Source organism: Lithobates pipiens, unplaced genomic scaffold (assembly GCF_037356315.1).
Source record: "Lithobates pipiens isolate NorthernLeopardFrog02 unplaced genomic scaffold, aLitPip1_a1.2 Scaffold_8, whole genome shotgun sequence".
Taxonomy (NCBI): Eukaryota; Metazoa; Chordata; class Amphibia; order Anura; family Ranidae; genus Lithobates; species Lithobates pipiens.
Genome location: NW_027507903.1, coordinates 10,204,012 through 10,230,218, shown reverse-complemented (window position 1 = coordinate 10,230,218; position 26,207 = coordinate 10,204,012). Strand labels below are relative to the sequence as shown.

Here is a 26,207-nt window from a genome sequence, read left to right as displayed (position 1 = left end):
AACGTGTTTGACCCTCGGCCTGCATCTGGACTTGTCTGCTATCACCTGTGATCGACCCCTGGCTTTCTTTTGGATTATCCTTTTGTCTCAGTGTTCCTGGTACCTGTTGTCTTCTGATCTGAACTGTGTTTGACCCCCGGGCCTGCTTCCTGGATTCTGCCTTTGCCTTACGGACTTACTACCATTGTTCCTGGACCCCCCACGGGTCATCACCTACCAACTCTGCTCAAGCTACCTGCTGATCTGCTAACAAGTGACTGTCCTACTGGTAGTTTGTGCCTCTTGGTGCCAACCACCCTCTGTGCCACCTTCAGGGGTGGTCTGCGCCGAGTCGCAACAGTGACCGCTCTCGGCATCTTGGCCTCGGTGAGTACATTTGCATGATAGTATGAACCAGCCATGACAGAGGCCAACAGAGCAGGCTCTCCATTGGAAGTCCTGTGCCAGCAAGTCTCGGCACTCACGAAAGCAGTACAGAAACTACAGGATGGCTACACACAGATTGACAGCCGGCTTCAGCAATTAGCCACAGCTCCTGCACCCACAAATCCTACGCAAGCCTCCGCCAGCAGTGCCTCTGCACCCCATGTCCAGCCTTCACCCGCCATGATGATGGCAGTACCCGAACCACGAGTACCCACACCCGAGCGATTTTCAGGCGACCAAAAGAAATTCAGAGCTTTAAAAAATGCCTTTTCCCTGTACTTGGCCTTGCAACCCAGGACTTTTTCTTCTGAGATCGTCAAGGTCGGGTTTATTATCTCTCTTTTGACTGAGGAACCCCAAGCCTGGGCCCACAGCCTTATGGAACAGAGAAGTCCCTTGTTAAACTCTATGGATACCTTCTTTGAGGCCATGGGACAATTATATGATGACCCTCATCATACTGCCACGGCTGAGGCTACCCTGCACACCCTCTCACAGGGGAGGAGACCGGTGGAGGATTACACTGTTGAGTTTCGTAAGTGGTCAGCTGACACCAGCTGGAATGAGGTGGCCCTGCACTATCAATACCGGGTACTAAAGGATGAGTTGGCCCAGGTAAAGACTCCTGCCTCCCTGGAGGAATTAATCCAGCTAGCCACAAAACTGGACAGACGGATGCGTGAACCCTCTGAACGCCTCCAGGCCCCTCGGCCCAGTTGGATGCTTCCTAAGACCACTGTCCCGTATCCGCCCATTCCGGGTTCCTTCAGGACCCTTGGCTCTGGAGGGGGAGCCCATGCAGCTGGGTCTGGTCCGTCCTCGTCTTACCCAAGAAGAGCGACAACGGAGACGCCAGGCCAATCTATATCTATACTGTGGGAGGGGCTTGGACATTTCTTTTGCAACTGCCCCGTTAGACCCTGTAAGTTGCCCCCACTGTGTATAATGAACTATCAGAGTATTGGTCCTGCTCAAACTTATGTGACTCTCTCTGTTTCCCTACAACTGGCGGAAGAGAAGATCCCACTCCCAGCCATGATTGACTCGGGAGCATGTAGTTGCTTCCTGGACATCTCCCTTGCACAGCAGCTGCTCATTTCATGCCGGAATAAAGGAACGCATCTCCTAGTCCATTTAGCTGACGGATCCCTGCCACACTCTGGTCCAGTAACACAGGAAACACTACCCATACTTACCATTACAGATTCCGGCCATAGGATCCCCAGATCAGTTGGGACAAGAAGGAAGTGTCTTTTACATCCGACTACTGTATGCAGCATTGTTTTGATTCCATTCCAGCCCCTTGCATGACAGTGGCCCCCGCCGCTAATCACCTACAGCACATTCCTCAGGCCTATTCCGAGTTTAAGGACGTCTTTGATAAAAAGAAGGCTGACTGTCTACCACCGCATTCACCATATGACTGCCCCATTGAATTGCTGCCTGGCTCTGAAACCTTTTGGATAAGTATTCCCCCCTACCTACCTACCAACTCTGCTCAAGCTACCTGCTGATCTGCTAGCAAGTGACTGTCCTACTGGTAGCTTGTGCCTCTTGGTGCCAACCACCCTTTGTGTCACCTTCAGGGGTGGTCTGCACCGAGTTGCAACAGCGACCGCTCTCGGCATCTTGGCCTCGGTGAGTACATTTGCATGATAGCCAATGGGAACATCAGCTGCGGTGCCGACATTATTTTGGCGCGGGGGTTCCCCTCAAAAGCCATACCAGGCCCTTCATTGGGGGGGGGGGGGGCACGCTGTTTTTTTACGTGATATTTTAATGCCGGGAATTCTTTTCTTTACATTTAGCGGGGAACCCTGCTTACAGCTGATGACTCATCAGTTGTTAAGGACATGGCGGCCGCCCACTCCTTAACAACCATAACAGTTACTGGCAGTTAAGGACGTCAGCGGCTGGTTTCACTACTAAAATACCGCATCATACCGCTTTGTGAATGAAGCCCTATGTGGGTAAGCCAGTGGAGTGTTAGGAAACCGGCGCAGAGTAGGGAAACCAGTGGCCATGTCTGCGCTCTAGGCAGCTGCCTAGTTTGCCTAGCGGTAGCGCCGGCCCTGAGTGTGCGACTTCCCTCCAATCAGTTCTCAGTGCTCTCCTCACTGATCTTTGCAGTGTGTAATTTCAGCTTTCTGGCCCCTGTTTTCTGTTGCTCTCAGAAAAGCTTTATACATTTGGTATACCGGATTTAGAGAAGAGAAGACTGCAGATAAATAGGTACAACTTATGTATTATATTAAATGTAGCAGCGGCTCCTGAAGAGCATGCGCTATGCGTTTTTCAAAGTTAAGGCTATACCTAAACTGCAGTTTGGTTTGGGTACAATTGTCTAAATTAGGACTTCAGCATCAGTCTGACTGGACTATGAGATGTTCAGCCTGGCCACAGGGGGGCACTGTCTCTTCATGGAACTATGGTCTGGTTAGGTGCTTAAGTTACTCTCTCTTGGAGCCTGCCCAGTGGGAGTGGCGCTCTTGCTGGTCTTTCTGGGAGAGGGTATTTAAGATGCGGACGTCATGTGGTTTGGGGTTCCGGTCCAGAATGATGTACCGACTTCATGGTCCTGGTCCTCCTGACTAGCCTCCAGAAAGGCTATGGCCTGGGGTGCGGATCCACCCGATCTTGATGTCTCGGGGCTAGGCAAGGAAGCTAAAGGAGGATTCTGAGGTGGTTGGGTGCCATCTCCAGTTTGGGAGAGACCCAGTGACTTCAAGCATTCCAGGGGAGGACTCTTCAGAAGGCCACGTACGGGCTGGTTTCTTAGTAAGAGTCTGGAGGAGCTGGAGTACCCAAGAGAATCCGGTCTTGTGGATATCACCAAGCTGGCTGAAAGATCCAGGTTTCCTACAAGTGTTCTTCAAGTTTAGTTTCCCTATGTGTTCTACAACAACGTCTGTGGCAGAGACATATCTTGTACGTTCTACAGCAATGTCTGTGGCAGAGACTTGTTCCTGAGTAAGCACCTTGTTGGCTGCTAGACCTTGTGAGAGAGGGACTGTCCAACCTGAGTGAACATCCAGTTGCGAATGGCTATTCTCTGCATGCAGTCAAAGTAAGCAAGTTCTTCAACATTTGACTTTGACACTAATGCCGCATACACACAATCAGACTATCCGGCGGACTTAGTACGGTATACCTAGTCCGGCAGAACACCCGCTGGACTTTCCGAACGACGGACCTGCCCACACACGACCGGACTTTTCCGGCGCGCTAAGTCTGGCGAAAAACCCGGCGGACTATGGCGGGAGTCCACCGGACTTTTGAAATGAACGGACTTGCCCACACACGGAGGAAAGTCTGTTCATTTTGAACGCGGCTCCAGGTAGCCGGGACTAGCAAAGGAAGTCAATTTCGCTGCCTTCGGTGGCTAGATTGACACATCACTGGCCCCGTCACCTGGTATGGACTTAAAGGGGAAGCACTTCGCTGAAAAAACAGCGTGGGGGTCCTCCCCAAAGTCCATATCAGACCCTTATGCGAGCACGCAGCCCGGCCGGTCAGGAAAGGGGGTGGGGACATGCAAGTGCCCCCCTTCCTGAGCCGTACCAGGCTGCGTGCCCTCAACATGGGGGGGTGCTTTGGGGAACGGGGGGCCCTGCGGTCCCCCCACCCCAAAGCACCTTGTCCCCATGTTGATAAGGACAAGGGCCTCTTCCCGACAACCCTGGCCGTTGGTTGTCGGGGTCTGCGGGCGGGGGGCTCATCAGAATCTGGGAGCCCCCTTTAATAAGGGGGCCCCCAGATCCCGGCTCCCCATCCTATGTGAATGAGTATTGGGTACCATGTACCCCTACCCATTCACCTGGTGAAAATTTTTTTAATAAAACACAACACAAGGTTTCAAAATAATTTATTGCACAGCTCCGGGGGTCTTCTTCCATCTTGGGGGGTCTTCTCGCCAGGCTCCTCCGTGATCTTCTGCTCTTTTCGGCGTAGGGCTTCCCCTTTAAGCCCATACCATGTGACGGGGCTAGCGACGTGTCAGTCTTGCCCATGGATGCGGCGACATTGACCTCCTTCGCTAGTTCTGTCTACCTGGAGCCACGTTCAAAATGAATGGACTTTTCTCAGTGTGCGGGAAAGTCCGTTCATTTCAAAAGTCTGGCGGACTAGCGCACAGACGGCCAATTTTTGAGGCAAAACTGCTTTCTAAGTCTGATCGTGTGTACGCGGCATAAGAGTACCTAAACTTCCTTTCCAAACCTCTGATCCCAATTTGAGAGACTGTTTCATTGTCTACGTTTTGTAAATAAAATCCATTCAAGTGGATCTGTTGTCAGTCTCTCGAGTTTCTGGGCCATCTACCACGAGACACCCCTAGACGTGAAGTGTGGAGAGAAGAAGGTAACGGTAAGCCCAAATCTAACCAGCAGCTCCTTCGGGGGTAGTGCTACATAAATATGTGCATCAACTGAAGCCAGCGACTTCACTGGGCATATGTAAGGGTTTACAATTATTGATGATTGCTGTATAAATGACAATGGTCCCAAAAATGTCGGATTTGTCCGCCATAATGTCGCAGTCACTATAAAAATCGCTGATCGCCGCCATTTAAAAAAAAATTATTAATAAAAATGCTATAAAACTATCCCCTATTTTGTAAACGCTATAAATTTTGCGCAAACCAATCAATAATCGCTTATTGCGATTTTTTTTTTACCAAAAATATGTAGAAGAATACGTATCAGCCTAAACTGAGGGAAAAATATATTTTTTATATATTTTTGGGGGATTTTTATTATAGCAAAATGTAAAAAATGATGCGTTTTTTTCAAAATTGTCACTCTTTTTTGTTTATAGCGCAAAAAATAAAAACCACAGAAGTGATCAAATACCACCAAAAGAAAGCTCTATTTGTGGGGAAAAAAGGACGTCAAAAAGGACCGTGCAATTGTCAGTTAAAGCGACGCAGTGCCGAATCGCAAAAAGTGCTCTGGTCAGGAAGGGGGTAAATTCTTCTGGGGCTGAAGTGGTTAAGCTATACCCTTTTCTGGCTCAGTATAAACTTGTCCAACCAAACCTGGGAAAGAGGTGTGATGTCAATCTGCCTTACCATTGGTCCTTACATTCTCCTCCCATCATCTCGTGAATACAGGCACAATAAGTGACAGCGAGCCGCACTAAGCAGGACTTCAAATTCATACATTTTTAATGTTAAGAACTGAGGGCATTTGGGAAAATCTTTCTTAGCAAGGTCAAAACTGACAGGGATTCTAATACCCCAACACCCACAGACTATTTTAGCTGCTGTTCCACTTTATCAAATGGAATAAAACAGTTTAGACTAGTAGTCAATTCTTCCAAAACATACTACACCCAAACATAAAAGAAAAAAGTTTATACACACACAATAAAAGTATGGGAATAAAAAAATATTTATTGAAATGCATGAAGGCTCTGGATGGGGATGGGTGTCACTGGTGGGGGGGTTAGGGGACTCTGCAGCAGACTTGGTGGTCTTGTAGGAGGATGAGGTTTCTGGAGGGATCAAGGAGGGAACTGTGGGGGCTTGGGTCTCTGGATGGGGTTGGGGGGTCTCTCCAGGAGGCTGTGGGTATTAAAGGGGAAGTGTGGGAGAGTGAAGGGCATTGCAGGGGCACACTGTGGGAAGATGGGGGGCATGGTGGAACAATGTTGGAAGTTGGGGGCACTATAGAGGGTTGATGACTTTTGAAGGGGGCAATGCAGGGGCTTCGGGGGAGACCTCTTAGGGGACCTAGGGGTACTGTGGGAGGTTAGGGGATATGCAGCTGTCTGAAAGCCAGAGAGGAGGATGGCACAGCCCGGCAGAAAGCCATGGCTTGGTAGTTGATAACCACTGGATGGGGGACATGGTGGGAAAATGTTGTAAAATTGGGGGTACTATGGAGTGCTGGAGACTTTGCAGCAAGTTAGTTGGCAATGCAGGGGTCTGGGGTAAGGGCTCTCAGGGGACTTAGTGGTACTGTGGGAGGTTAAGGGATATGCAGCTGGCTGGAGGCCTGAGAGGAGGAGGCCACAGCCTGCCAGAAGGACATGGCTTGGTGGTTGATAACCACTGGATGGGGGGCATGGTGGGAACATTTTGGAAATTGGGGTCACTATGGAGTGCTGGAGACTTTTCAGCAAGTTAGGAGGCAATGCAGGTACTGGGGAAGAGTACTCTCAGGGCACCTAAGGGCACTGCGGGAGCTTAGGGGATGTGCAGCTGGCTAGTGGCCTGAAAGAAGAAGACGATGGCCTAGCAAAAGGCCATGGCTCAGTGGTTGATAACTACTGGATGGGGGGGCATAGTGAGATGATGTTGAAAGTTGGGACCACTATAGAGAGCTGGAGGCTTTTCAGCAAGTTATGGGGCAATGTAGGGGCTGGGGTGAGGGCTCTCAGGGGACCTAGGGGCAATGAGGGAGTTTAGGGGATGTGCAGCTGCCTGGAGGCCAGAGAGGAGGAGTCCACATCTTGGTTGAAGGCCATGGCTCAGTGGTTGATAACCACTGGATGGGGGGCATGGTGGGATGATGTTGGAAGTTGGGGGCACTGTAGAGGGCTGGAGGCTTTGCAACACATTAGGAGGCAATGCAGGGACTTGGGGTGAGGGCCCTCAGGGGACCTATGGGGACTGTGGGAGGTTAGGCGATGTGCAGCTGGCTGGAGGCCTGAGAAGAGGAGGTCACAGCCTGGTAGAAGCCCATGGCTCGGTGGTTGACAACCACTGGGTGGGCATGGTGGGAAAATGTTTTGGAGGTTGGTGGCACTATGGAGGGCTGGAGGAGCTGCAGCAAGTTAGGAGGCAATGCAGGAGCTGGGGTGAGGGCTCTTATGGGACCTAGGGGCACTGTGGCAAGTTAGGGCATGTGTAGTTGTCTGGAAGCCTGAGTGGAGGAGGCCGCAGCCTACCAGAGGGCCATGGCTCACTTGTGTTTGTCTTTATGTCTACAAGCGATTTTTTTTTTTTTTAAAACATTGAGCATCTCCTTAGAGATTAAAGCCATTAGGGTTGACAACATTCCTCCTTCAAAATTAGGGGAAAAAGAGATTCAGGCAGGTGGGTTATGGGCTAATGGCATAAAGACAACTATTATAACATTGGCAGTGGATAAAGTACTGTTTCAGGCTCCACTGCACTACTTTTTCATTATTTGGGTATTGCAGGTTGAAGAAAATTATTTTTAAAGAATATAAAATGCCATTTCTTCTAATACAGGACAGTTAGCAAACCGAAAGTCACCTCCTAGGAAAACAGCAGCAAGGTACGCTATATAATAGTTTGCACACCTGTTCCTGAACTGCATTGTCCCCATTTTTTCATAGGTAAATGCTTCCGAAAAAAGGGTCACTACTATTCCCGTCCATCGTGCGACCTATTTACATCCCAACACAATGACAGAGTCCACGAAAATGAGGAGAAGGATAAAAAGCTTGATTTTATTAGCAGTAAACAAGGTTCATCTGTTCGGCATGGAACAGGCTGATTTGGTCTTTTTTGTGATGTTTTTTTGTCACAAGAGCAGTTAGATGGCATAACGCTTGTCCAAGAGCTTCCATTGTGTAATTCCCTCCTCTCTATCCGGAACGTGTGGCCATCTCGATAGATATAAAATTTTGCCTTCTGCAGGACGCAGCTGTCTAACTGATAGCCAACTACCCAGATACAGTCCTCTGAGAATGTTTCTGTGGCTAACCTGCAATACCCATGACTTATGCAGCTACACCCCTATGTGTCCACAAGCAATGGCAAACAGCTCTGAAATACAGCTTATGTTCATGAATATATAAGCAATATTGCATTTACCATTCATTAAGATATTGACCGTTTTATCTGATAACCCAGTGCAGGGAGCACTGATGGGGTGCAAAGTGTAGTAACCCAACTGGCAGCCATGTTTGGCCGACATAATATGGCTACTCATGCTTTGCATGTTGTTACTGCTCTCTGTCTTGTTAAATAAACCTGTAAGTATTGCCCTCTGAACATCGGCTCCTATTGGAAATGACATATATACAGTTATTTAGAGAAAGCTGAACTATATACACGTATGTACAATAATTATCCTTTCTTGTGTGTAAACTGCTACTTCCACAGTTGACTCATCTTTGTGAACATCCCCTGGAATAGCCCCCTCTTTTCCTGTGCACCTCTTCCGAGGCTGATTAATACACACACATATACATAGATATATACACACAGTGACTTGTCCTATAGATACATCCTATGTGTATAAAAAAAGAGAGTCTCCTAATGACGTCATGCATGTGCCCAGTGGCGCTGGCCCCCCACTGAATGGGCGTATTGCAGAATGAGAGATTTCTCCGTCACGGTCCTCAAACTTCTATAAAGATTGCTTTTCCATCTGCTTATCCCAGAAAGTTCCATGCGAGGGGCTGTGCCGGACAGGGAGCAGGTCGTAGTGGCTGGGGATGTGGCTGTTCCTTGGCAAGTCGTAGGGATTCTGCATGTAGTTGGGGATCTGATGTTGGGCCTCGTGGAGTAGGGTGAGCGATGGCTCTATGGAAAAAAAAAAAAAAAGCAGACAATATTATTAGAAGACAACCAGCCACCCATCTTGCTCAGATTGTGTTAAACTTTTTTTTAGAACCCTTTCTTGATCAGGAATCAGGATTAGATACACAGCAATCTTTTGCAAAAGCTAAACATATAAACAAATGCTTTTTACAAGCAAGGGGGAGCTGTGAGTAGCAAAATCCTGAAGACTCCTCCTTGGTGTTAGGTATATACTTTCTGACCCCCCCCCCCCCAAAGGCCAGTGGTTTGGAAACCCCCCCCCCTCCCAGGCTGACTGTTTATTATGCCCCTCCTTATTCCCTATGCACCCTCCCAGTTAGTGTAGATTGCTAGGTACACTTAGTTTAGCTCCTCTGTAATCAGTGGAGCAGGGGTTGACCATTCTAGTCTGCTCAACATTTAACAGTCTGATAGTCTGGTTGACTACCCCCCCCCCCACACAATCTAGAGAATTCTAGAATCACAGTGGGAGCAAGAATAGAAAGGCAGCATGAATATTTATGGAGATTGGGGAAGTGTGTCCAGTAGGTGGCTAGGGGGACCATAAATAGTCTGAAGCCTTGCGCAGAGTGTGCGTATCCTAGGTCTAGTCCTGCTGGAGGAGCCCCCTGTCTAAGGGGCTCTGCCCCTCAGGACAGTCTGCTGGAGACACTGCTTAGAGGTCATCAAGGTCTCAGCTGTAGTCTAAGCTGGGGGGTGATATCTTCCAAAGACTGGGATGGGTTAACTGCTCATTTTTGTCTAGGGGTGAGGAGAGCGGTCCATCCCCATGAGTAAGCGCTAGTGGGCGGAGCGAAACACATTGGGGGGCGTTTCCAGGCTGAGACTGCCACTTTAGGCAATTTATTGCTTTTTAAGCGGCAGCTGACACTTTTATATCGCTGTGGTTCATCGAATCACTGTCATTAATATACATAAGACATACTTAGACTGTTTTTTTTTAGCCAATGACAAAAAAACAATATTGTGTGCCTGGCTGTGTGTGCACTGAGTTTGGGGGCATGAGACAATGAAAGTCAGTGGCTCCTTTGGAGGTACGTTACACCTAGGTTAGGTTTTACATTACTCCTGCTCCTCTAAGATGACCATTTTAAATACCTCTCTTTCTTCCCCAGGCTAACAGTTTTGTACCCCAGTTCAGTGGCTAGCCTTAGTAGCACACTAACAAGCTTACACTTTACAGTTGTACAAGCAATACAGAGGCTTGGGGTAGAGAGGCTGAAATAGGATAGACAGTTTGCTCCCCTTCACCAGTACACTTATAAACGGTGGCAGGAAGAAACTATTCTGTACTAGCAGTTTGGTTCTAGGTGTGTGGACTCAGGGTGGTGAGTTTAACTACCACCAACCAAAATACACAAACTGTATGGATGCAGCAACAACGAGGACCCAACAAAATTGCTCTGGAGGACAGTGGATGTGTTTTTTATTATACATGGGAATGTATTACTGTCAGTCGAGAACATGATCTGGGGTTGGCAGTGTGCTGTCCCTGGCACCCCTGATGCTCTATCCCCCAGCTCTATGTTGGCTAAATAGCAATCTGCCCTGGACCCAGTGAAGTGTTGGGACTCCTGATCTCCATACCCATCCCAAGACTACTCTGGAGGTCAGTGAAGCAGTCTTTTATTATACATGGGAATGTGTTACTGAAAGCCAAGAACATGATTTGTGGTTGGCAGTGTGCTGTCCCTGGCACCTATAATTCTGTATGCCTTGGCCTATGTTGACGTAGAGATCTGCCCCTGACACAGTGAACTGCTGAGACTCCTGATCGCCATACTCATCCCAAGTTTACTCCGGAGGGCAGTTGGACAGTCTTTTATTATACATGGGAATGGAATACTGATGATCAAAAACATGATTTGTGGTTGTCGGTGTGCTGTCCCTGGCACCCCTGATGCCTTGGCCTATATTGGCGAACTATAGATCTGCTCCTGACACAGTGACGTGTCGGAACTCCTGATATCCATACTCATGCCAAGTTTACTCTGGAGGGCAGTGTACAGTCTTTTTTTATACATTGGAATGAGTTACTGGCAATCAAGAACATCATTTGTGATAAGCAGTGTGCTGACCCCTAATGCCCCATGCCACAAACTATGTTGGCCAAGTAAAGATCTGCTCCTGATATAGTGAAGTGTTGGGACTCCTGATATCCATACTCATGCCTAGTTTACTCTAGAGGGCATTGGACAGTTTTTTCCTATACGCAGGAATGTATTACTGGCAGTAAAGTACAGGATTTGTGATAGACAGTGTGCTTTCTGTGGCACCCCTAATGCCCATTGCCCCGACCTATGTTAGCCAAGTAGAGATCTGGCCCTGACATACTCATTTCAGAACTGTGACTTTCTTAGTGGTAGCTCCCATATTACCTTTATACAAATCTATGCTCACAAAAATAAAAATAAACTTTCTAGAAATCGACAGACACTTTTCTCCTATTATTAGAAGAATCTGAATTTTTGATTGCCATAGTCTTCATCTTTATCACAGGTAAATCCATAAAGCAGTGGCACTACTGATGCCCCCTGCCCTGGCTTATGTTGGCTCAGTGGAGATCTGGCCCTGACACAATGAAGTGTTGGGACTCTCGATTTTCCATATCCAACCCAAAGTTTGCTCTGTATGGCAGCGGGACAGCCTTTTATTATACACAGGAATGTGTTTGCTGACAGTCAAGAATATGATTTGTGGTTGGCAGTGTGTGGCGTTTCTGGTTCATCAGGATGCCCTATCAGGCTATCTGCTCTTGATACAGTGAAGTGTTGGGACTCCTCATCTCCATACCCATCCCAAGATTGTTTTGGAGGGAGGTGGATGGTCTTTCACCAAACAAGAGAATCTGTCACTGACCATCAAGAGCATGATTTGTGGTTGCTGGTGTGCCTCCTCTGGCACCCCTAATACCCCGACCTACAGTATGTTGGCCTAAGTAGAGACCAGGTCCTGACACAGTGAAGTTTTGGGACTCCTAATCTCCATACTCATCCCAGATCAGTGACTTACTAAATGGCAGCTCCCATATTTCCTTTACACACATCCATGCTCACAAAAATAAAAAATACGTTAATTTTCTAAAAACTGATGGGAATTTTTCTCCTATTATTAGAAGAATATGAATAATTTGGGGTTGGCAGTGAGTGGTGTTCGTGGTTCCCCTGATGTCCCATCAAGAGATCTAGCCTTGGCACAGTAAAGTGTCTCCATACCCATCCCAAGATTGTTCTGGAGGGAGGTGGGCAGTCTTCTGTCGCTGACAGTCAAGAACATGATTTGCGGTTGGCGGTGGGCTTTCCCTAGCACCTCTAATGCCCTATCCTACTGTTTGTTGGCCTAAGTAGAGACCTGGTCCTGGCACAGTGAAGTTTTTGGACTCCTGATCTCCATACTCATCCCAGATCAGTGACTACTGACAGTATGCCATCAATGGCACTACTAATTCCTTCTGCTGTGAGTTATGTTGGCTCAGTGGAGATCTGGCCCTGACACAGTGAAGTGTTGGGACTGTTGATTTCCATATCCAACCCAAGTTTTCTCTGTAGGGCAGCTGAACAGTCTTTTATTATACACAGGAACGTTATTGACAGTTAAGAATATCATTTGGGGTTGACAGTGAGTGGTGTTCTTGGTTCCCCTGATGCCCCATCAAGAGATCTAGCCTTGGCACAGTAAAGTGTCTCCATACCCATCCCAAGATTGTTCTGGAGGGAGCTGGACAATCTTCTGTCACTGACAGTCAAGAACATGATTTGTGGTTGGCGGTGGGCACCTCCCTGGCACCTCTAATGTCCTATACCTCAACCTACTGTATGTTGGCCTAAGTAGAGACCTGGTCCTGACACAGTGAAGTCTTGGAACTCCGGATCTCCATACTCATCCCAGATCAGTGACTTACTAAATGGCAGCTCCCATATTTCCTTTATGCCCCATACACAGGGTCGGACATTCCGACCACAAAATCCGTCAGATTTTTTCCAACAGATTTTGGCTGAAACTCGTGTTGCATACACACGGTCGCACAAAGTTGTTAGAAAATCCGATCGTTCTGAATGAGGTGACGTACAACACGTACGTCGAGGACTATAAACGGGTCAGTAGCCAATAGCTTTCATCTCTTAGTTTATTCTGAGCACGCGTGGCACTTTGTCCGTCGGAATTGTCTACACACGATCGGAATATCTGCGATCGGATTTTGTTGTCGAAACATTTTAGACCCTGCTCTCAAACTTTGTGCGTCAGTAAAAACCGACAGAAAAAGTCTGATAGAGCCCACACACGATCGAATTTTCCGACAACATAATCCGATCGGACTTTTTCCATCGGAAATTTCCAACCGTGTGTATGGGGCATTATACACATGTATGCACACAAAAATAAGAAAAAAAACTCAATTTTCTAGAGACCGATGGGCACTTTTCTCCAATTATTAGAAGAATCAGGATTGTTGATCGCTGAGGTCTTTTTCACACGTAAATTCCACAAATCTCATACAAAAGTCGAGGTGAATTACTCTGGCATTGTGCTACTCACTTCTTTCTCTGCATTACACAATAAGCTCTGGTACAAAAGCTTCATTACTCATTTATTACTGCATAACTACAAATTGTATGATCTGTTGCTGCTTCTCCTCCCCGCTGTACAACACGCAGAACAAATGGATCTTTAAACACCAAGGATAATAATGGGCTGTGCATAGTCAATGACGGCTGAATGCCATAAGAAATGTAGTTTAGTGAAGACTAAAGAACCTAAAACCTTTGAGGTCCCTGCTGTACGGTGCGAGAGGAAGGCAATGGTAGGGGAAGGGAGGAGGTAAAGGAAGTATTGCAATCACCATTGTTCCCCATCCACCATATGAATTTGCATAAATTGCGGCTACAACTCTCTAAGCCTCACTGCAGTTTTCTAACTTCTGCCGCTGAGCCGACTCCAGCGATACCTGACTGGTACAAAGCTATACTGGGATGGATTGGGATCTGCATTTTTTTTTTGGCAGCAGTTTTACCATTACATCAAAGCTCTTGGGTTCCTGTTCCACAGTGCAGGGTGCGTTGTTGCTCAACAATATATTTGCAATTATTTTTAAAAAAAAATCGTAATTTAACCCCTTGCCTACCGGGCACTTTCACCCCCTTCCTGCCCAGGCCAAATTTTCAGCTTTCAGCGCTCGCACTCTTTGAATGACAATTGCGCGGTCATGCAATACTCTACCCCAAATTACATTTTTAATTAAGACAAATAGAGCTTTTTTTTTGGTGGTAGTTAAATAATCACCACTGTTTTGTTTTTTTTATTTTGCTAAAAAAAAAGTTTTTCTAAGGCCGCGTACACACGGGCGGACTGTCTGACGGACTTGGTCCGCTGAAACGTGTTTCAGCGGACAATCCGCTCGTGTGTGGGCTTCAGCGGACTTTTTCAGCGGACAGTCTGGCGGACTAAGTCTTTCGGAATTTCCGTAATATTGTCCGTCCAAACTTGGTTTCAGCGGACAGTCCGCTCGTGTGTAGGCAAGTATGGCGCATGCTCAGAAAGGATTTACACGGCCGAAGGTTGCATTGCTGTGTATTGGACGTCGTATTTCTAGTCCCGTCGTACGTGCTGTACACGTCATCGCGCAAGCTTTCAGCGGACTGTCTGTTCGTCGTGTGTGGTCAAGTCCGTTCATTCGAAAGTAGGACGGACTGTCTGTCGGATTGTCTGACGGACTTAGTTGGACGGATAGTCCGCCCGTGTGTACGCGGCCTTAGTTTCTGTTATAAAATTTTGTAAAAAAGTAATTTTTCTCCTTCACAGATGTGCGCTGATGAGGTGGCCCTAATATTGGGCAATGATAGGCAGCACTTTTGGGCACTTATAGATGGCATGGCTAGGTGGCACTGATGGGCACTGATGAGGAGGCACAGATTGGAAGCACTGATTGGCAGCACTGGTGAGATTGCACTGATAATCAGAACACTGATAATCAGTGCCCTGATTATCAGTTACATAGTAGGTGAGGTTGAAAAAAGACACAAGTCCATCAAGTTCAACCTATGTGTGTGATTATATGTTATTATTACGTTGTATATCCCTGTATGTTGCGGTGCCCAGGCGAGTGTGATGTAATTTCCCTTTAAGCAAGATCTGATTATCCACCCCCCCCCCCCCCCCAACTGAAACCACCGCCTGTGGAAAGGAATTCCACATCCTTGCCGCTCTTAGCCCTTGTACACACGGTCGGACATTCTGACGGAAAATGTCTGATCGGACCGCGTTGTCGGATAATCCGACTGTGTGTGGGCTCCATCGGACTGTTTCTGTCAGAATATCCGACGGACAAAGTTTTAGAGCTGGGCTATAAAACTTTCCAACAACATGATCCGATCGGACTTTGTCCGATCATGTGTAGAGAATTCCCATCGGACAAAGTGCCGCGCATGCTCAGATCAAATTCCTAGACCAAAGCTATTGGCTACTAGCCTGAACGTAGTCCTGTTGTAACGAAATAACGTCATCACGTTACGTACGATCGGATTTTCCGACAACTTTGTCCGACTGTGTGTATGCAACAAAAGTTTTGGACAAAATCCAACGGATTTTGTTGTCGGAATGTCCGACTGTGTGTACAAGGGCTTACAGTAAAGAACCCTCTACGTAGTTTAAGGTTAAACCTCTTTTCTTCTAATTTTAATGAGTGGCCACGTGTCTTGTTAAACTCCATTCCGCAAAAAAAGATTTCTCCCTATTGTGGGGTCACCAGTACGGTATTTATAAATTGAAATCATATCCCCTCTCAAGCCTCTCTTCTCCAGAGAGAATAAGTTCAGTGATCGCAACCTTTCCTCATAACTAATGTCCTCCAGACCCTTTATTAGCTTTGTTGCCCTTCTTTGTACTCGCTTCATTTCCAGTACATCCTTCCTGAGGACTGGTGCCCAGAACTGGACAGTATACTCCAGGTGCAGCCGGACCAGAGTTTTGTAAAGCGGGAGAATTATCGTTTTATCTCTGGAGTTGATCCCCTTTTAATGCCAATATTCTGTTTGCTTTGTGAGCAGCAGCTTGGCATCGCATGCCATTGCTGAGCTGATCATCTACTAGGACCCCCAGGTCCTTTTCCATTCTAGATTCCCCCAGAGGTGATGTCCCTTTAACACAAGCCGGTTATCGGCTCTTTTCTCTTCTCAGGTGGCACTAATGGGCACTGATGACAAGGCACTGACAGGCATCACTGATGGGCATTGATTGACATCACTGGCGGGGACTGATTGGCAGCACAGGTGGGCACTGATGATCAGTGCAGATGTCACCGCTGAGGAATGCTGATAACCAGCATTTCCTATTTAAACTGTGATCAGCTGTGATTGGACACAGCCGATCACATGGTAAAGAGCCTGCGTCACAGACTCTTTACCGTGATCGGTGATGCTCTGTATCCGAGAGAACACAACACACCACCAATTGCGGCAAGAATAGGGAGACGTCATATGACGTCCTCCCAGAATGAGAGTGCTCCCGCCGGTCTGTGATTTCACTATACGGCCGGCAGGAAGCAGTTGAGCCCCAAGGAGTACTTGGAATTTGACTGCATGTCATTTCAATTTCCCTTCTAGAAGCCATTGTCAGGGCCGGGACAAGGGGTGGGCAGGAGGGAAGGCTGCCCTGGGCACTGTGGTATCATGTGAGGTGGGGGGGGGGCACCACATGGAAAATGGGGGAGGGAATTTGTGTTGGAAAGGGGGATTTGGGGGGCAGCAGGGAGTAAGTATTGTTTTAGGAGGGGAAATTTGCGAGGTATGCTAAAATGTAGGGGGAGGAGGAATGGGGGAAGAAGATTTGTGCTAGGAGGGATGGTTGGGGCACTTTGTGCTGGAAGGGGGGGATTTGCAGTGGGGTTATTGGGAGGGGCAATTTTAAGGGGTAGAGAATTTGTGCTAGGAGGAGTGATTTTCTTTTGGGGGGGCACTGGAATTGGGGGGATTTGGGGGTTGGGGAGGTTAAGATTTGTGCTGGGAGGGAGGATTTCAGCAGGGGAGCAAATTTTCATTGGGAGGAGGGGGCATTTATGCTTAGGGGGCGAAAAAGATTAGTGCTCAGTCTTCATTTTTGTGGGGGAGGGATTTTTGATGATGCATAATTCTCACACACCTTGGGGGTGGGGGGTGCAGTTTGGCATGTTTGCCCTGGGCTCTGGATGACCTTGTCTCGGCACTGACCATTGTACACTTTATAAAAAATGTTTTTAAAGCGGCACTAAACTCTCTTAATGATCATGAACCATTTTGTATCCTTATGCTCCTAGCATTAGTAAATAGATAGGAAGGTGTATTATATTTACTTATTTTATAGATCTTTTTTTTTTTTTTTTTACATTTCTTCAGTTGCTTCCTGGTTGCTGGCCTAGGCCAAAATGATGTCATACATCCCAGCAGTCTTCATAGGAGGAGGGGCTTTCTCTGCTAAACATACCCTCCTGCCTGCATGCCTGAGCTAACAGCAGATGGATTCCAGGAAGTATTCACACTGGAAAAAATACAATTAAAAGAGAAGTTCATCTTTGGGAGCATGTTACACCATTACAACATATATAGGGTATAATGTGTAACATGCTCCAGCAGCCCCCCCCCCCCCCCCAATCCTTCCCTGGGGCTCCGCCCAAACATCAGCGTGCTGTAAATGAATGTACTACTATCTTCCATCATGCTAAGTAGTTCTCAATGAAATGCGAGGGTGCTGGTGAGTGATCTCTTCGTTTATGGTAGACATGTGCTCTGACAAAAATTTGTTCGTTTTTGTTTCATTCTTTTTTTGCTTTTTTTGGAAATTCGGAAATCTGAAAATTCAGATTTGAAAATTTTAGAATTTCCGAAATTTAGAATTTTACAATTTCCGAAATTTGGAATCTCCGAATTTCTGAAATTTAGAATTTTTTCCATTTCCGAAAAACGGAAATTTTAAAATTCGGAAATTTGGAATTTCGGAAATTGAAAAAAATTTGAAGAATTCAGCACTACAGGAATTGCACATGTCTAGATTATGGATCTTCCTGCTCTTCACTAATGCCTGCCTATATGAGAGGTACGGCAAACAGCTGTAGCGAGAGTCTGCAGGAGCCTGGCATTGCACCCATGATCTACCAGGCTCCCGAGGGGGAAAAATAATAAATGCATCGTTTTTTTTCTGCGGGAATATGTGCATTGATTTTTTACACAAAAAGGTGAACTAATGCTGGGTACACACGACCGCATTACACCGGACAATTCGATCGTGTGTGGGCTCCAGCGGACTTTTTCATCGGATTTAGAAAGTAGTTTTGACTCAAAATTTGTCGGCCGGACTTGGCTTTCAGCGGACAATACGTTCGTCAGTGTTCTAGTCCGGCGGACTAAGAATGACGCATGCTCAGAAGCAAGTACGAGAAGGAAGCTATTGGCTACTGGCTATTGAACTTCCTTTTTCTAGTCCCGTCATACGTGCTGTACGTCATTGCGTTAGAAATCGCCGGACTTTCGGAGTGTCCGTGTGTGGCCAAGTTCGTTCGTTAGAAAGTCCGGCGGACTGTTTGCCGGATTGTTTGCCGGACTAAGTCCGCCGGACAATTTGTTCGTTTGTACACGGCATAAGCCTTTAAGGGCCGGCTCACTCCAGGAATTGCACATGTAGTGCGATTTGAGCCCATTCATTTTCAATGGGCTGAATCACACTGGACCACAGCAGAAGTAGTGCAGGCATTATTTTACAAAAGCGCAGTGCAACCGGATGGCATGGGACTTCTGTGCAATGCAATCCGGTGCAGGCAAAGGCACTGCTTTTGCAAACTGCATTTGGGGGATGTCGTTAACTCAATGACACCTGCTGCAGATTGCAACTGCAATGCGTTTTGAATGTGGTTCGGGGAAATGTACACACAATGCGGATTGCCCACACTGTGTTCTGGTGTGAACAGGCACTCTAGGTCCAGTTCACTTCTAGTTAATTCATTGTTTTTTTTATCAGACTCTGAAGAGGGTGCTTTTCGGCCCCCCAAAACATGTAGACTACTCTTTGGCTTGTCACCCTGACTTATTTTGAATACAGTCATAGCTGGACCTTTTAGCAGTGGTGTGTCCTCTTCTCCGGTCCCCTGCTATGGGGCCACTGGTGCGTGCTCGCTCCTGAGCCCTGCTCTATGCAACCATAAGACACAGAACCGTGGCTTAGCCCTGCCCCCACTCTCTCCTCATTGGCTCACTGGCTGTGACTGACAGCAGCGGCTGTCCCGGGACTCCCTCTCCAATGAGGAGAGAGAGTCCCGGGACAGCCGAGGCTCTCATGCACATAGCTGGATTGAGAGGGAGCTCAGGTGAGTAATAGAGTGAGGCTGGGAGGAGCAGCACACAGAAGGTATTTTACCTTCATGGATAGAATGTGCCTTTAGCCCTTTACAACCACTTTAACCTTTGACCTTGCGCCCCCTGATCCTGTGCCGGCCTGTGGGAGGCAAAAGACAGCACACAGCTGTGTATAAAAAAGGTAGCCTCTAACAACCAACCAAATTGTAGCCTCTAAAGCAGGGATATTCAATTAGCAGACCTCCAGCTGTTACAGAACTAGAAGTCCCATGAGGCATAGCGAGACTCTGACAGCCACAAGCATGACACCCAGAGGCAGAGGTATCATGGGACTTGTAGTTTTGCAGCAGCTGGAGGTCCGCTAATTGCATATCCCTGCTCTAGAGCCACCTGGATCACTTTTATCGGAGAGCCCTTCATTGGCCATTAAAGCTGGCACCAAACTCACAGCTGTAGCAGCCATAAGCTTGATTTAACCACTTATCTACCATGCCATTTATAACTGTGCCTTGGGAGACAAGTGGATTATCAGATCTTGCTTAAAGGGAAATTACATCACACTCACCTGGGCACTGCAGGTGGGTGCTGGGGTAAAGGTGAGTATTCGATGTAACTATCCCCCCTACATTTGTTTCTGAGGCCGCGTACACACGCGGGGACTGTTCGGCCAACTTTGTCCGTCAAACAGTTTCAGCAAACAGTCCGCTCAAAATTAGCATGGACGGACATGGCCACACACGACGAACGAACAGTTTGCTGAAACCGTGCGCGATGACGTGAACGGCACGTACGACGGGACGAAAAATACGACGTCCTATACACTGCATTATAACTTTCGGCGTGTAAATCCTTTCTGAGCATGCGCGGAACTTAGTTTGACGAACAAGCCTACACACGAGGGGACTGTTCGCTGAAACAAAGTTTCGGAATTTCCGAAAAACCTTGTTCAGCGGACTGTTCGCTGAAACTGTCCGCTGAAAGCCCACACACGGGCGGACTGTCCGCCGAAACACTGTTCAGCGGACAAAGTTGGCCGAACAGTCCCCGCGTGTGTACGTGGCCTAAGTGTTTATGCTACATTTCAGAAAGAGGACTCACTCAAAAAGTGGACCTTTCACATTAGGTGCACGATCTGCTTCATGTCAAGGAAGAAAAATAAATGCACATATTGGCTCCCTGCACTGGCAGCGTGTCCTCAATTGATCTGCATGTTAGAGGGAAGATGGCTGCTTAAAAATGCTGCATTATGCTTTCACATGTGACTGCCGCAGACCGTCCACTAAATGTGATTGACAATGTCAAGTAACTCTGGAATGTACAGTTTATCATGATGTGATGTGACTGTTTATGCCAGTTCCTAAGTACCACCCGTAAAGTGCAGCAACCCTATCTACAGTGGTGTGAAAAAGTGTTTGCCCCCTTCCTCATTTCCTGTTCCTTTGCATGTTTGTCACACTTAAGTGTTTCGGAACATCAAACCAATTTAAACAATAGTCAAGGACAACACAAGTAAACACAAAATGCAATTTGTAAATGAAGGTGTTTATTATTAAAGGTGAAAAAAAATCCAAACCATCATGGCCCTGTGTGAAAAAGTGATTGCCCCCTAAACCTAATAACTGGTTGGGCCACCCTTAGCAGCAACAACTGCAACCAAGTGTTTGCGATAACGTGCAATGAGGCTTTTACAGCGTCCTGGAGGAATTTTGGCCCACTCATCTTTGCAGAATTGTCCTAATTCAGTTACATTAGAGGGTTTTCGAGCATGAACGGCCTTTTTAAGGTCATACCACAACATCTCAATAGGATTCAGGTCAGGACTTTGGCTAGGCCACTCCAAAGTCTTCATTTTGTTTTTCTTCAGCCATTCGGTGGTGGACTTGCTGGTGTGTTTAGGATCATTGTCCTGCTGCAGAACCCAAGTTCGTTTCAGCTTGAGTACACGAACAGATGGTCGGACATTCTCCTTCAGGATCTCTTGGTAGACAGCAGAATTCATAGTTCCTTTTATCACGGCAAGTCTTCCAGGTCCTGAAGCAGCAAAACAGCCCCAGACCATCACACTACCACCACCACATTTTACTGTTGGTATAATGTTCTTTTTATGAAATGCAGTGTTCCTTCTACGCCAGATATACTTGGACACACACCTTCCAAAGAGTTCCACTTTTGTCTCATCGGTCCACAGAATGTTGTCCCAAAAGTCTTGGGGATCATCAAGATGTGTTGTGGAGAAATTGAGACGAGCTTTGATGTTCTTTTTGCTCAGCAGTGGTTTTCTCCTTGGAACTCTGCCATGCAGGCCATTTTTGCCCAGTCTTTTCCTGATGGTGGAGGCATGAACGCTGACCTTAACTGAGGCAAGTGAGGCCTGCAGTTCCTTGGACGTTGTTGTGGGGTCTTTTGTGACCTCTTGGATGAGTCGTCGCTGCGCTCTTGGGGTAATTTTGGGTGGCCGGCCACTCCTGGGAAGGTTCACCACTGTTCCATGTCTTCGCCATTTGTGGATAATGGCTCTCACTGTGGTTCGCTGGATTCCCAAAGCTTTGGAAATGGCTTTATAACCCTTTCCAGACTGATAGATCTCAATTACTTTCTTTCTCAATTGTTCCTGAATTTCTTTGGGTCTCGGCATGATGTGTAGCTTTTAAGGATCTTCTGGTGGACCTTACTGTGTCAAGCAGCTCCTATTTAAGTGATGCCTTGATTGTGAACAGGTGTGGCAATAATCAGGCCTGGGTGTGGCTAGAGAAATTGAACTCAGGTGTGGACAACCACAGTTATAGTATGTTTTAACAAGGGGGGCAATCACTTTTTCACACAGGGCCATGATGGTTTGGATTTTTTTTCACCTTTAATAATAAACACCTTCATTTACAAATTGCATTTTGTGTTTACTTGTGTTGTCCTTGACTATTGTTTAAATTGGTTTGATGTTCCGAAACACTTAAGTGTGACAAACATGCAAAGGAACAGGAAATGAGGAAGGGGGCAAACACTTTTTCACACCATTGTATGTGTGGACATTGCTTCCTTGGGGATACCGTATAAAGGTCAACGGCCAGGAATGTGGAGGCCTCTGGCATGGAGTGGGGCACAATATTGCGGAGGGTATAGCCTTAGCAGGAGGGGCAGTGTTCTAGCAAGGACAGGAACGAGGTAGAGACTTGTGCTTTGGAGCCAAAATCCTGATAAAAACAGGGCCCCAGGGCACACGCTCTTGGCACAGTGGTATTTGCATTAATGCACGCAAATATGCGGCCGCTCGGTACTGAGAACCACCTGCCGAGAGGCCGCATATTTGCGTGCGGCCGGCACCAAGAGGTTGAAAAAAGAAAGCTAATACAGCTGCTAATACAGCTGCTAATGTAATATATTACATTTTTGTTCTTGGGTTAATTATCCTTTGCGCCCTCAAAACATCCACCTTCCTTTAACTTTGTGACAATTCAGCAATATCTGTTCACGTCAGCACCAATTATGCAATATACAGAACTTTCACATAATTAGCTTCACTTTAGGAAGCAAAGATCAAAATACATGCACATTTTATATAAGATGTTTTCCCATTGAAGCTAATTAAGGACGATCATCGTTTGATGCAAAGTTAATGGAACTTTTGAACTTGTGTGGGTCCACTTTATAGCTGCTAGAGAGATCACTCTGATCTCCTGTTGCTTCACTGGCCTCCTTTAGTTGCACTACCAATGCGACCAATTAATAAAAATAAAATGCCGACATCAATTTACAGGTCAGATACATTCATTTCGTACAACCCCCAATTCCAGAAGTTGGGGCGTTGTGTAAAATCTACATAAAAACAGAATACAATGATTTGCAACTCTCATGAACCCGTATTTTATCCACAACAGAAAATAGAAAACACGTCCCCAGAAAGTTGGGACACAATAAAGAGCTGGAAAAGTGGTACTAACAAGGAAAAGCTGGATGAACATTTTTCTACTAATTAAGTTAATTGGCAACAGGTAACAAGTAACAAGAGTGGGTATAAAAACAGCATCTTAGAGAGTCAGAGTCTCTCAGAAGTAAAGATGGGCGGAGGTTAACCAATCTGTAAAAAACAGTGTCTACAAATTGTCAAACAATTTCAGAATGATGCTCCTCAACATAAAATTGCAAAGACTTTAAATATCTTATCAATTACAGTACATGATATCATAAAAAGATTCAGAGAATCTGGATAATTCTCTATGTGCAAGGGATAAGGCCGAAACGCATTATAGGATGCCTGTGACTTTCAGGCCCTCATACGGCACTGCATGCAAACAGGTATGACAGGTATGTACAGGCGCAGGAATACTTCCAGAAATCACTGTCTGTGAACCCCGTTTGCTGTGCCATCCAAAAATACAAAGTAAAGCTCCATCATGCAAATTAGAAGCCATATCTGAACATGATCCAGAAACGCCACCATCTTCTCTAGGCCAAGGCTCATTTAAAATGGTCTGTTGCAAACTGGAAAACTGTTCTGTGGTCAGACTAATCAAAATTTGACTTTCTATTTACGTCCATGGGCGGCGCGTCCTCCAGACTAAAGAGGAGACGGACCTTCCGGCTTGTTATCTGCGCTCAGTTCAAAAGCTGGCATCTCTGATGGTATGGATGGGCATTAGAGCATATGGAATGGGCAGCTTGCACATAAGTAAAGGCAGCATCCATGCTGAAAGATATATCCAGGTTTTAGAGCAGCATCTGCTCCTATCTAGATTACTTCCTTTTCACCTTGCATATTTCAGAAGCCATATCTGAACATGATCCAGAAACGCCACCGTCTTCTCTAGGCCAAGGCTCATTTAAAATGGTCTGTTGCAAAGTGGAAAACTGTTCTGTGTGTCAGGCTAATCAAAATGTGACTTTCTATTTAGCATCCATGGGCGCCACATCCTCCAGACTAAAGAGGAGACGGATCTTCCGGCTTGTTATCTGCGCTCAGTTCAAAAGCTGGCATCTCTGATGGTATGGAGGGGCATTAGAGCATATGGAATGGGCAGCTTGCACATAAGTAAAGGCAGCATCCATGCTGAAAGATATATCCAGGTTTTAGAGCAGCATCTTCTCCTATCTAGATGACTTCCTTTTCACCTTGCATATTTCAGAAAATCGCATGCTGCATATATAACAACAGCATGGCCTCGTAGTAGAAGAGTCCAGGTGCTTAACTGGCCTGCCTGCAGTCCAGAGCTTTCACCAAATGAATATATTTGGCATATCTTGAAACAAATATATGACAAACAAGACTCGTTTCTCTCAAATGTTTACAGAATGTTGTAAAAGAAGAGAGGATGTTACACCATGCTAAACATAGCACCACACCATTTTTTTTTGAGTTGTGTTCTTGCCAACAATTTCACAATTACTTTCTTTTTTCTTAAAATGGTCCATTTTCTCAGTTTACATATTTGATGTGTTTTCTATTGAAGTGAATATAATCTGGGTTTTTGAGATATGCAAATCATTGCATTCTGTTTTTATGTAGATTTTACGCAGCATCCCAAGTTTTTTGGAATTGGAGTTGTAGTCAAAACATCAGTAGAACTGAATGCTCGGCCCAGCCACCAGATGGGAAGATTTTATGTAGAGTGCATGTCCGGAAAGAGTCCAATTGTCTTGGATATGGCCAACTTTTCAGAGAATTTCCAAGTTCATTAACCCTGATTTAAGCAGAATGAGCACTTTTACTTTACGTTGTTTAGTTGCTCACTAGATGTTAAGTTGGAAGGGGGGATGTGAGGGAACAAACAGCTAAATTACTTTTATTCAAGTAAAGATTCTTTTAAAGGTCATATTTCAGTTTTTGGTAGATGCTAGAGAGTTAAACCATTTGGCCGTTTTCTGTATCTCTTGGAAACTATATTGGTGAGATCTCTGCACATGAGTTCCTGGGTCGACACACCCCTTTATGTTGAGAAGAATGCAACTTGAGGATCTAGAACAGCCTTTCTAAACCTTTTTACCCCAGAGGAACCCCTAAAATAATCTTCAGGACTTGAGGAACCCTTACTAAAGCAAGTTCATCAAGTGTCAATGGCAAAAATGTCTCTTACATTGATGGGCAATAGGAAAACTGCAACCCTTACAGACAGCTAAAAAGATAATTGGATCATGTTGCTGGCTTTGCCTAGTAGTAATAGCCCAGAGGAACTATGAATGCACCGTCATGTCAATCAGCTACAGCTCAAGGACTCCCTGGAAAACTCTGGAGGAACCTAGGGTTCCAGAGGACCCTGGTTGAGAATGGCTGATCTAGAACAGTGGTCATCAACCCTGTCCTCAGGGCCCACTAACAGGCCAGGTTTGCAAGATAACTGAAATACATGACAGGTGATATCATTTGCTGCTCAGTGATTGCAGTATTCTAGTCTGCATGTCCCAAGGTAATACATAAAACCTGGCCTGTTGGTGGGCCCTGAGGACAGGGTTGATGACCACTGATCTAGAACATGTATCACCCAAAACTCTCAGGCGATTGGGAAAAGAATTCAGACTTATGACAGGAAGATCTTGACTTTAGATATCAAGACAAGGCTAATTAAGCCCACCAGGCTCCACCCTTATAAGTGTAACACTGACTCCCGAAGGAGCGGCTGGTTTTGCTGGGCTTACCGTTTACCTTCTCCACCTCATTGTTTTTGTCTAGGGGTTCCTGAGGTTGATGGCCCAATAACTGCAGAGACCGACACTTGAATCCTTTTTGAGGAATTTTTATTTGCATAAAACACAGTCTCTCAGTTGGGAATAGAGGGTATGGGTAGGAAAGCTCAGGTACTTGTTTGGAAACTGCTGACACAAAAAGATGTCTCTCTCTAGATGATCCAGGGAATAGCCACTCCCAACTGGATACTTCAGCTGTCGGATAAATCTTGGTTTATGGATCTAGCAGCCGACAACAAATTTAGCAAAGTCTCTGCTACATACTTGGTTGTAAA

At 46.3% G+C, this 26,207-nt stretch overlaps 1 protein-coding gene across 4 annotated transcripts in view; it reads right to left on the bottom strand.

Moving 5' to 3' along the window:
• Positions 1–7,819: 7,819 nt before the first annotated feature.
• The window catches only part of LOC143962650 (multiple epidermal growth factor-like domains protein 11), a 981,904-nt gene continuing 963,516 nt past the window's right edge, over positions 7,820–26,207 (bottom strand). For all 4 annotated transcript variants that reach the window (XM_077471986.1, XM_077471983.1, XM_077471984.1 and 1 more), the window contains one exon: positions 7,820–8,926. In XM_077471986.1, the coding sequence (XP_077328112.1) occupies positions 8,751–8,926 (176 nt within the window). In that variant the 3' untranslated portion in view covers positions 7,820–8,750. The remainder of the gene's footprint in view (positions 8,927–26,207) is intronic.